We start from the raw sequence: 13,073 nt of genomic DNA, 5'->3' as shown, positions 1-13,073 counted from the left end.
TGTCACTGTCAGTGATAATCGGTCGGTCCCTAGAGCAATGCAATAAGTACTAAGTTTTCTTCAAAAACCGACGCTAGGTCGTACCTATATTATGCATCTCTAAATCGATAAATCCATTTTACTGCATACTTGATCATGTATGTAAAAGACAAGATGAGGACACAAAAAACATAGTATTACTACTATATTTCAACGTCAGGAAGTGATTCTAATTTGACTTCAAAGATTTAATCCACGCATACCTACTAACAAGGCAAGTTATTGTTTAGAAAGAAAAGTACTTTAACACAGACAAGTTTCAATTTAAAAGAACTCCATCAAAACGCCCCCATAGCAAGATAGAATATTTAATTTGACGAGGTTGTATTTTAAGCGCGATGCATTTCAATTTAACGTCCTATTGTTAACCGACTTCCAAAAAGGAGGAGGTTCTACGTTCGGCTGTATGTATGTTTTTTTTTTTTTTTTTTTTTTTTTTTATGTATGTCCAGCGATAGTTCCGTCATTTGTGGACCGATTTCAAAAATTCTTCTTTTGTTTTGAAGGGTTTGATTCCAGGGTGGTCCCATTTTTTTCATGTCAGGATCTGATGATGGCATCCTGGAGAAATCGAGGGGAACTTTTGAAAATTGTAGGGACGGCTAGCACGTTTGTTAGTGTTTCCATAAGGTATTTTAAACCACTACACTTTTATGAAGGTCTGGAGTTGGTCTGATGATGGAGCCGAAACACAGACGATGGAACTCGTCAACGATTTACAGCAGGTACCTTTTGTTTGGGCTTGATTTATTTGTATTGATGAGAACTTTCCACCTAGATGGGTTGTGACTGTATTAAGGGTCTGATGATGAAGACGAAGGACAGTTAAGAGAACTCCTCAACGGTTCACAGTAACTACCTTGTGTTTGGACTTGATAAATTGGTATTGATGAGAACTTTCCACCTAGATGGGTTGTGACTGTATTAGGGGTCTGGTGATGAAGACTAAGGATAGTTAAGGGAACTCCTCAACGGTTCACAGTAGCTACCTTGTGTTTTGACTTGATCATTTTGTATTAATGAGAACTTTCCACCTGGATAGGTTGCGACTGTATTAGGTGTCTGGTGACGAAGATGAAGGAGAGTTAAGGGAACTCCTCGACGGTACACAGTAGTTACCTTGTGTTTGGACTTGATAAATTTTATATTGATAAGAACTTTCCAACCATATGGATTGTGACTGCATAGGGGGTCTGGTGCTGAAGACGGAGGACAGTCACCTTTAACGATTTTCTGAATATTCATATTACGTGTAGATAAAGGGGAGTGAAATTTTGTATGTGAGTTAAGGTAGTATTTTTAAAACTGTGATTGTAGGACTTAGATACTTATCATAGGAAAATAACGTTTCAACTAATTGCTTATTAATTTTTGTTCTCACTCAGTAGGTGTGCTAACACTAAAAATTAAAAAATAAAAATTTTAATAAAAAAATTCAACCGACTTCCAACTCAAAAATTAACCTAAACTAAAAAGCAAAAAATAACATCTTACCTATGTGCTACCTTCTGATCAGTTTGAAGGCGGTGCCAATCCAGTGTCATGTTTTAATTAAAGCCGTTTCTGAAAGAACCACAGACATTTTGTAATTTAAACGGCTTAAATTAAAACATCACTGGCTTGGCACCGCCTTCAAACTGATCAGAAGGTAGCACATAGGTAAGATGTTATTTTTTGCTTTTTAGTTTAGGTTAATTTTTGAGTTGGAAGTCGGTTGAATTTTTTTATTAAAATTTTTAGATAGTAAGTTACATAAAAATATGCTGAGTGCATTGTGTGGAATGATGTATGCTATTAGGTACAGCGAGCGAGCGACTGCTCGAGTTAGTAATGGTTTCGGTGTTGAAAATAATTATTTGGGCAATTTATTAATCCGAGAACCACATAACTTCACAGTGTTTTTTTATTTTACAGCACTTTTAACAATTTGCAATTGCTGGTTAATTGTTCTCGCTCCTGCTGGACCTCAGAAATTCGATAACCTAGTTCGCAATCGTATTAACTTCGTTTTATTTTCGCAATAAAATTGCAAATTTAAGATTTGTGCTCCATCGTCTTAAAATTACACCAGTTTATCGTTAATTTTTATTAAATTATCGTTAGTTTATTAAGTTTCGTTTTCTCTATGTATTGTTATCTATTCTCTACGTGTGTTCGTAAAAAATGATGGTTTGGAATAATGATGTTTATTTCTTTAAATCTTTAGTATAAAATATCATTGACTATAAATAATGATTCTTTTTTTTTTTTTTTTTTATTCTTTACAAGTTAGTCCTTGACTACAATCTCACCTGATGGTAAGTGATGATGCAATCTAATATGGAAGCGGGCTAACTTGTTAGGAGGAGGATGAAAATCCACACCCCTTTCGGTTTCTACACGGCATCGTACCGGAACGCTAAATCGCTTGGCGGTACGTCTTTGCCGGTAGGGTGGTAACTAGCCACGGCCGAAGCCTCCCACCAGCCAAATTCTATTTTGTAGGCTATTTTAATGACACTTTATTGCTGTCGATCTGTGTGAACATGCTACACAGAATATCCACATTATCACTGAAAATAGCAAGAAATATTTTAGATGTAATCTAAATATTATTCAGCGTATGTAAACTGACGCGTAAATCTGTGAAACTATGATTACATGAAAAACATTAAATAGTACATACACCTCCTTTGGAAGTATGTCTAAAAATAATTTATTTAAAGGAAGAAGATCACAAGTAACCAGAGTCTTTACAAGCAACGTACTGTAGGCGGTGAACTCCATTAAAAAAAATATTTAAAAACATAAGACGTCATTTTTCTTGAATAATATTATTGAAAATCACTGATGCGACGCTTCGTGTTGTACTGACTCGGAATGTATTACTTTTTGAATTTTGTATTTGGAGCGGCTACGACACCGTCGTGTTCCGTACGCTTCATCTGTATATTGTTGATTAATTTGTGAAAAGTAGCTGGTCTATACTACAACCATACTCGATGTGCACATACTGTTTACCAACATAAAAAAAACATACATACAGTCGAACGTAGAACTTCCTCCTTTTTGGAAGTCGGTTAAAAATTGGATTTTAAATTATATTTATTTTCATTATTTTTAAGAACTATTATAATTATTATTAGGTGTGAAATTATTTACCTATTATCGGGTAATATAGGCTCGGTCAAAATCTCAAACCATGTGCCTACCACGATGACCATGCGTGCAAGCACCGTGCAAGTTTATCTGTATAATTACGAAATAAATTGCATTTACGTTTACCCTGTTGGTATATTTCATTTCGCACCTCTTTAATACATTTCAATAAAGTTAACAGCTCCCAAGTTTGTTTGTACAGAACAATCGTCTCTCTACACTGCGGGGTATTTAATTTTTTAAAATTTTACGACTCCACGGCTTTTACTGGCCCGTTTGTTTTTATATTTGAATGCAATCCAACAAAGGAGTGGTTGACGGGTGTAACATAATTTAGGGATTTTATTTATTGGATTCGATTTAAATCTCGCCTGGCTGGCTACAATTTTAATTTTGTTATTTTTAGTGGTTTTTTTACGTATGGTTGTTATAATGTAGGTATTCTTATTGTAATAAGTTAGCTATATCCGATTACCATCTCTAGAGAGTAAAAAAGATTCATAACAAGATCCCCAAGACGGTTATGGACCTGCCACTGCATAAGTTCAACGGCATACTCAATAGCTCAACGGTAAGAGCCGTCGGACTCATCACCGAAGAGTGGTGGTTCGATCCCCGCCCGTTGGTCTATTGTCGTACCCACTCCTAGCACAGTCTTTCCCGACTAGTTTGAGGGGAATGGGAATATTGGTCATATTATAAAAGATATGGCAAATATTTTTATTAAAAAAAAAAAAGTTCAAACAAAGAGTTTTAACATTTACTTACTTGCGAAGCGTTTGTAGAAAGAGAATCGACATGGCTACAGGCCCAGAATCGTCGCGGAGTCTTGGTAATACGGTGTTGATGTATTCTGTGATACGGTCTCGTTTTACTCATTGGGTACCTACGTCGTTATCAACCCATATTCGGCTCACTGCTGAGCTTGAGTCTCCTCTCAGAATGAGAGGGGTTATAGTCCACCATGCTGGCCCAATGCGGATTGGCAGACTTCACACACGCAGAGAATTGAGAAAATTCTCTGATACGCAGGTTTCTTCACGATGTTTTTCCTTTACCATTTGAGACTGATATTTAATTTCTTAAAGTCTTGGTACCTAATATGGTCTGGTAATGTATTCTGTTATACAGTCTCGTTTTATATTCATTGGGTACCTACGGAACTCTAAAATCGGTCCGTTACAATACATGCAAGGAATAAACTGACCTGTTTACATCGTTTATACATATTTTTACTAGTTTTCTTAACGTTTTTTTTTCCACTAACGGCGCCATTATAATTAGTTTGCTCAGCAGAGGTGTTAATCTCCACGTGAAGTGCCCGCTTTCACACAGTTTTCTACGCTGCATGTAAATATTTGCACGCCATCAAATAAATATAGATTTTAGTGCCGAGTGCGTGACGCCTTTGATGTTTGGAAATGGTGGTTTTACTTTTTAACTTTTTTAGAGTTCCGCATTCAAAGGGTAAAACGGGTTCCTATTACTGAGACTCTGCTGTCCGTCCGTCTGTCACCAGTGGTGTTAACCTGCGACCAAGTGAAGAGAAATATACAAAATATCGTCCTATGGCGGCGGAGATGTCCCAGTTCCATCTCTTTGATCCCAACGCAATGATAGAGATTGCATTATTTCCAGTTCATTATAGTGTAGTGGTGAGACGGTGACTTACTGCTATTACGGTAAGGACAAGGGACCTTACAAATGCTGTAGTGTTCGTGTATATATACACCGGTAGTGGGGTAGTGTTCGTGTATATATACACCGGTAGTGGGCGAGAGCGGCCAGTCTATGGCTAGCATCGAGAGGAGGCGGACGTGTGCAGCTGGCCATTATAGTGTAGTGGTGAGACGGTGACTTACTGCTATTACGGTAAGGACAAGGGACCTTACAAGTGACCTTAAAATTTTCCAATTTTGTCTATTTCTTTTCACGATATTATCTCGGTGGTCGCATGGCCTGGGCTGTATCTTATGAACCGTGATATAGAGTAAGCGGGATAGTTAGACAGTTGTTATTTTCACAGATTATATTGTATTTCAGTTACTATAATAACAAAAAACTAAAAAACAGATTGAAATTTTTTAGCTCTTTTAAAATATTTACAATTAACTAAAACAATAATATAGTAACTAAATTAACTAAGACTAAACCTACTATAGAAATTAAAAAACAAAACCAAATATAAAATTACTAGCCGACGCCCGCGACTTCGTCCGCGTGAAACTCGATGTAAACTTTCACCTACCCCTATCCTACCCCTACCCTGCCCTACCCCTAGCCTACACCTACCCCTACCCTACTCCTACCTACCCTACTTTTCTGGTTGGTTTTTTACACCTTGTGTCCGAAAAACCTACATATCTTACGGAACCCTATTTTTTTTCAAAATAAAATTTAGCCTATGTTACTTGTGGATAATGTAGCTTTCGAATGGTGAAAGAATTTTTAAAATCGGTCTAGTAGTTTTTGAGCCTATTCATTACAAACAAACAAACAAACAAACAAACAAACAAACAAACAAACATACAAACAAAGTTTTTCTCTTTATAATATTAGTATAGATATCTAAAGACTTGGGCGTCGTAGAATTCATCCGAAAGTATGTTCATTGGTAAAGTGCCCAGAAGGCAGTATTGCCACGTGGTATGGCTATACATAATCTCTGACCTACTTAAATATAGTCCAGCCTTCTGGCCAATTAATTAAAATTGATTAAAATAAATATTTAAGGGGGCTCCCATACAACAAACATGATTTTTTTGCTGTTTTTATAGATACTGGTATGGAACCCTTCGTGCGTAAGTCCAACTTGTACTTGACTGGAAATATTCAACTACACATTATTACTTGGTTTATGGACAAGATTCTCAAATTTGAGAGTATTTATGTATACGGATTTCTCGTTACGTCCTTGTGGTTTACTGGTCCATAACCACTGGCAAAAGCCGCACAGAACTAGAACACACCAGAAGCTAGCACAGCTTCTGTTGTGTTCTATTTCAACCCGCACAAGAGCATCGTAGTTGGGTCGAAACACTAAACAACACCCAAACAGCCTATAACCTAGTTATCCAATTGCTTCGGGGATCCTGCCTTAGGGGGCAAAAAAGAAAAAAAAACGACCACATCAAAGTTCAAGCCATTTCGAAATCTGCACGTTTAAAATTGATTAATTATGTGTTGTTAACTTAAGGATAAGGGGAGCCCACATTGGAACATTGCTCAAGACATTAAATTACCTTAATCCGGCACTGTTTATACTATTAGTTTATATAAAACGCAGTCAATTACTACTGTACCTAAAGTCGTCATAATATGGTGGTGATATCACCATCACTTAGCGCATCCCTCAGCGGCACATGAAAGGCACAAACAAAGCAAAGCAAGCAAGGCCTATGCCCTCGCTGCACTCCTCACAACGAGCTCTTTGTGTGTCGGTAACTGAACCTCGTCAATGGGCTTGCTTTCAATGCAAATAGGGCGTGATACGCTGTAAGAGATGGGATGTCGACAGACTTCGTTATTTTTTTTTTATTTTAGCCATTATCGTTATTTTTAACTAGCTGACACTGCGCGGTTTCACCCGAGTGGTTCCCGTTCCTGTAGGAATACGGGGGTAATATATAGCCTATAGCCTTCCTCGATAAATGTTCTATATAACACTGAAAGAAATTTTCAAATCGGAATAGTAGTTCCTGTGATTAGCGCATTCAAGCAAACAAACAAACAAACTGTTCAGCTTTATAATATTAGTATAAATGGATCAACCAGTGGTAATCCATTAAAAATACCGTAAGCATGTGATGCCGCACTTTAATGTAGCGTCACATGTTTCGAATCTACGCCGTCCGAAGCAAAGGCATAGGTCATATTCACTGGGCTATCACGGCTCGACGGTATGACGGATCGAATCCGGTCTGTGCACTTCGAATTTTTCAGATATGTGCATTTTTAGAAATTAAATAGCACGTGTCTTTAACAGTGACGGAAACCTGCACACCTGAAAAATCTCTACGTATGTGAAGTCTGCTAATACATTGGGGCCAGTGTGGTGGACTATAAGCCTAACCTCTCTAATTCTGAGAGAAGATTCGTGCTCAACAGTGAGCGAAATATGGGTTGTTAATGATAATTAAAAGTTAAGTCTAAATAGCTCGACGATTAAGGGGTCGGACTCACACCGAGAAGTCTTGGTTTCTATTCTGTTAATTTTTTCCCTATTTTTTTGGTAAAAGTTTATAATGTTAAGGCAAAATAATAAGTGTATACTCATCACTTTAAATGTTCATTTATATGTTAAATAAAAATAAAAATCAGTAAAAAGTTAAAACTACCACTAGAAAACAAACTATTGCTAAGAGTCAGCAATAAAATTTGCACTTGCCTATATCTTATTCTCAAAATTGACAACCCCAAAATGTGTATTCTGTATTCGTAGGTAGGTCGTACCCACTCCTAATACGGTCTTACTGACGACAGACCCATATTTTTAACCGACTTCAAAAAAAGGAGGAGGTTCTCAATACGACATTATTTTTTCAATGATTGTTACCTTTTGAAAATTATTTTCGTTTGAAAGAATATACTTTCAGATTGGTCTTATTTCATTTTCATGAAAATCGGTTTTGTATTTTGTGTCAAACTAAACAACTTAAACAATCAGTCGGGATGATGGCAAGAGACCTGATGGATTGACCGCTGGTTCCCTGGGAAATGGGGCGGGCCCTTATGTGGGACGCTACATGCGTTGACACATTAGCACCGTGTTATATCAGGGAGACAGAATCAAGACCGGGAGCCGCAGCAAAAAAAGCTGAAACCGGTAAGTGACTCAAGTATGCCTCACTGACAGAGAGTTACATATTTGTACCTTTTGCCGTGAAGACCCTTGGGCCATGCAGTCGCAGTGCCAAAAAATTCACGGAATCACTTCACCGCGGCTAGTTGCCTCGACTGGTGACAGAAGGGCTGGCTCATTTTTTGCGCAAAGGATCAGCCTGGCTGTCCAGCGCGGAAATGCAGCCAGTATTCTTGCCACCATTCCACGTGGGCGTGATTTGTATAGTTATTAGGATAAGTTAGCTTAAGTTCCTTATTGTATTCTTTCTCAATAAAAAAAAGTCGGTTCCATTTTTTTGTCAAATATATTATTATTTTTATTCATTATTTATGTAACAGTAATACATGCGTGATTGATTGTGTATTTCAGTTTATAGTTTTTGCTGTGCGCTGCGAAGCTGATAATGTAATGCGCTATAAATCTGCGCAACTGTGTCACTGGACCATTACGAATAGCTTTCATGTTAACTTTTATTCGCGTGATGTTTATTTCTTATACCAACAAACTCTTTGATGCGTAACATCGCTCTACATTTTTATGGTTGGGGTTTAATTTTATTTCAGTTCTTCATCATTAGATGACGTTAAAATTATTGGTTAAAGAATTTTCAAAATCGGTTAAGTAGATACAGAGAGCCCTACACAAGCTTACAAACTATAATAATATTAGGTACTAGCGGACGCCCGCGACTTCGTCCGGGACTTCATCCTTAGATCTCTTTATTCCAGCCCTTACAGTAGTATCGCTGTAAAAATGGAGTAACTTCTCCCGTTTTCCCTACATTTCCCTTCACTGCTCTGCTCCTATTGATCGTAACGTGATGAAAAGTATACTATAACCTGCCCTGGAGTATAAATAATAATCGTACAAAGTGTTATCAAAATCCGTCGAGTAGTTTTTGTTTCTATAACGAACATACAGACAGACAGACAAAAATTTTACTGATTGATATTTTGGCATCAGTATCGACCACTAATTACCCCTTGATAGTTATTTTGGATATATATCTTTCATGGATTGGAGGTATATATTTCATGTACAGAATTGACCTCTCTAGATAGATTCCTACTGGAGTAGGATCTACACTATTTATGACGGCCTCCGTGGCGCAGTGGTATGCGCGGTGGATCTACAAGACCTGGGTTCGATCCTCGGCTGGGCAGATTGAGATTTTCTTAATTTGTCCAGGTCTGGCTGGCGGGAGGCTTCGGCCGTGGCTAGTTACCACCCTACCGGCAAAGACGTACCGCCAAGCGATTTAGCGTTCCGGTACGATGCCGTGTAGAAACCAAAAGGTGTGTGGATTTTCGTCCTCCTCGTAACAAGTTAGCCCGCTTCCATCTTAGACTGCATCATCACTTACCATCAGGTGAGATTGTAGTCAAGGGCTAACTTGTAAAGAATAAAAAAAACACGGGTTAAACCATATTAATAGATGACCACATGTCATCTAACCCTATCGGTCAACCAACAGCCGATAACGTCCCAACATTCAACAACAAACCGAAAACGAATCAAACAGTAAAGTGGCCATTATCGCCCGCTCCGAAAGCACTTACTGCCGCGTGAGAAACAAATGTTTGTAAAAGGATAAGATAAGCTAAGCTGTGCAAGCTGTGCTCCCCTTAATTACACATGGCGTGATTTGCTCAGGGAAAACTGGGTTACACACACTAGCTGCATTCTTGTTTCGTCAGAAAAATCTTGACAAAACAAAGTATGGGTGATTGACAATTGCAAAAAACCATAGACAAAGAATGTAGGAATGTGAGAATAAAACCTCTTTGACTAACGTTTTAAACGTCAATCTACTCGTTTATTAGTGTAAAATTCATATTATTATTTTGTTTATAACCACGTGATGGGAAAATGCTTTCTTTTTAAACACTAGTATAACGTGACGGGTAGCAGCGAAAATTATGGTACAATTATTTTGTGTTAGAGGAAACACCTCGAGCAGGTCCCAGGACGTGTGACCTTGGGTGTAGGTTTAAGGGATCCCTTTAGAATGCATTGACACTCACCTCCCCTCTCAATAATTACAACATAAAACATTAATACTATTTCCGTTTTACCCTGAATAATCCCCCACTATCTTTAAAAAAAAGCTAGAAAACTATATTATTTACATTCCAGAGTCAAAACAAAAATGAGTATACAATGAATAATCGTTGATATCCAAATGGTGACACCTAACTGTTTTTAATCAAAGTATATGAGTAGGTAAATGCTAATAGTATAGGTATAGAAAACCAACAAAATTAAAGTTTTGGAACTGTTAGTTTGAAACTTTAAATTAACTTATTCGTGCCTATATTCTTGTGAGTTAAACTGGTGTTGTATTTAATAAAGCAATACACAAAATACAAGAATAAAATTTAAGTCTATTTGGACTTTAATTTTATTCTTAGATTTTTTGTATTGCTTAAAACTTTACATAAATTATTTCTCATCAAACACTCGAGAATTATAAAATTGTACTAAAAAACTGTAACTCTATTAAGTAGGTACTCCAAAAGATCGTTTCAACATTGTAACGGCTTCTTCCCGAACGTAAAAAAACGTTAAAAGTAATTCCCTGTTACGATGTTGTGAACCAACATTGCGTTTATGATCCGAACCGAACATTCGTTCTGTAATAATAAAACGGAACTAATTCGTAACGAAACCCGCATGAATAAAAAAAATATAAATTAAGCTATGGTTGGTTTTTTCTAAGACGATCAAATCGAGTATTTTTTTATATCTGACACAAATAGTCATAATAAATAGATTTTTTTATAGTCACTGAACGCATGATATTAGTTACTAGCCGACGCCCTGCGGTTTTACCCGCGTTCCCATTTCCATGTTAATACGGGGATAAAATAAAGCCTATAACACTATGTAACATGTCTAATGTCTATAGTATAAAGATAACAGACATTACGAAGTGGTTTTATTTAGCTTCCAAGTTATTTACCTACTTACTCAAGTAGGCTTAGTTTACAAGCACTTTTGAAACATCAGGGCCTATAGCCAAGTGGCACGTCGATTCTCTTTCTACAATCACAAACGCATCGAAAACTGGAAAAATGTATAGGTATGACAGATCTATCCGATCGGCAACTTGATCACGTGACCTGTCGACAACAAATGTGATTGCCATACATTTTTAAATTTTTGAAGCGTTTGCGATCGTAGAAAGAGAATCGACATGCCATTTGGCTACAGGCCCAGGTTAGTGTTTAGTGACTCTACCACCGGTTAGAAGGCAGGATCTACTGAGAAAAACCGGCGAGAAACTCTGTCTTTTGAACCAAAACAAATGTTGTTTCTTGAAAAATACTTCACAATTATAGCTATATTCATTACAATTTCTTTTACTTCCTGTGTGAAGGTGAAAGCTAATCCAATAGTCTCCAAACAACCGTCATCATGGAATTCAACAATTGTGTAGTACATACACATACATAGGTTATAAATAGGTTACTTACCTATTTATAACCTATGTAACAAAAATAAATACCGATTTTTTTTAAATTATTAACCACAATTATTTTTAAATTAAAGAAAATTATTCTTTTATTTTCAGATACACACTGATCGCATATTATGACATGTATTCTCAAATCTACACGACCGCCAAGATCTGGATACAGCTGCTGCTCGTCTGGTTCGTGTCCTTTGGGCTAATGGTGAGTACCTTACAGGGATAACCTCGACCACAGACTTAAGTTTATGTATCTACATAATCATAAGCCAAAACTCAAAATTTGATTTTTTAAAGTGATAATTTTGTTATGGGAATGTAAACCGCTTCATAACGTAATGCGTTACGGCCCCACTCTTTCACTCACGCATACGGCAGCACATTTAAATTGTCACTTCTGCGGTTTGGTGGTGTCTAGTCATAGCCGAAGCCTCTTACCAGCAATAATTTTAGAAGGGCAGGGAACACACAGCAATGGGGATGATGACTAGGTTTAAATATATTAATTTTTATGATAAATTCGGGTAAATAGGGTCAATGTTAACTAATTTATACATAAAAAGCGAAGATTGTCTGGATATTTTCAAAATAAACGAGATTATAAAATTTCAAAATCTATTAAAAATATTTTATCGTAATTAGATGAAATTCATACAGTTTTAGCTTCCTTACATTAAATGTGACATTTTTTAATAAATGAACTATAAACATAAACGCACAAATAACAAAGATATTAGTAATTTTGTTTAAACGCACATACAAATCTAACGATCATTACATTGCCTACGACGTCATTAGTTTGTACCATTTTGTATGGGGCGTTTATCAGGGATCCGCGGCAGCGCCACAAATCTGACTTTAAATCCCTGTAGCTCCGAAAGTAATGATCGCAGATACCCTGTTCCTTTTACAAATTTGCTTTACTATTAGTATACTCTTAATTTATATACAATTTAAAAAACTGTCATCATCCCTATTGCTCTTTAAAAAAATTATACGATCTTACAGTTACATCATTATCATTGTCTACAAAAATCCTTAACAAGCGCGAACCTAATCCTGATTAAAAAAAAAGTTTTGTCTATGGGTCTTGCGCAATGACTCGCTCGTAACATATTATGCTGAATGCGATTGGTTCATTGCACTTCCCCGCGCGCTATACTGGTTTAATTGTCCCGAATTACCGCCAAGCGCCGCGCATCCGTATTATGGCGTGGCCTAATTTATGGACGGACGGCTATAATTAAAACTTCCATTATTGTTATGGCAATAGTCATTTTTATCCGACTGTGTCGAAATCCGATAGGAGGGTTATGTTTTTGACCTGTATGTCCGTTTGCAAAATATTCAAAAATAGTACACTATCTTTATTATGATTAGACAGTTGGGACAAATCATAGAAAATATTTTGTAACTTTTTAGTTTCAACGATGAATTTTAAAATTTCTTCTTATTGGAATCGTCCATAGTCTATCGATAGGATGATTAGTTATCAATGGATAATATGTTTACATTATATAACATTTATTCTTTGTACGCCTTTTACAATCACTTAGTATTCATTTTAGTCCGGATTTACCT

The 13,073-nt window shown here is 36.7% G+C and overlaps 1 protein-coding gene across 1 annotated transcript in view; it reads left to right on the top strand.

The window, feature by feature from the left end:
• Window positions 1-13,073, top strand: part of LOC112056570 (protein trapped in endoderm-1) — a 41,427-nt gene that overhangs the window by 23,496 nt on the left and 4,858 nt on the right. Inside the window, exon 5 of the mRNA XM_052885685.1 lies at window positions 11,595-11,697. Within this exon, the coding sequence (XP_052741645.1) occupies window positions 11,595-11,697 (103 nt within the window). The remainder of the gene's footprint in view (window positions 1-11,594; window positions 11,698-13,073) is intronic.

The sequence above is a fragment of the Bicyclus anynana genome, chromosome 15, assembly GCF_947172395.1.
Source record: "Bicyclus anynana chromosome 15, ilBicAnyn1.1, whole genome shotgun sequence".
NCBI lineage: Eukaryota > Metazoa > Arthropoda > Insecta > Lepidoptera > Nymphalidae > Bicyclus > Bicyclus anynana.
Note: the sequence above shows the minus strand (reverse complement) of the source record. Positions and strands in the feature narration are given on the sequence as shown.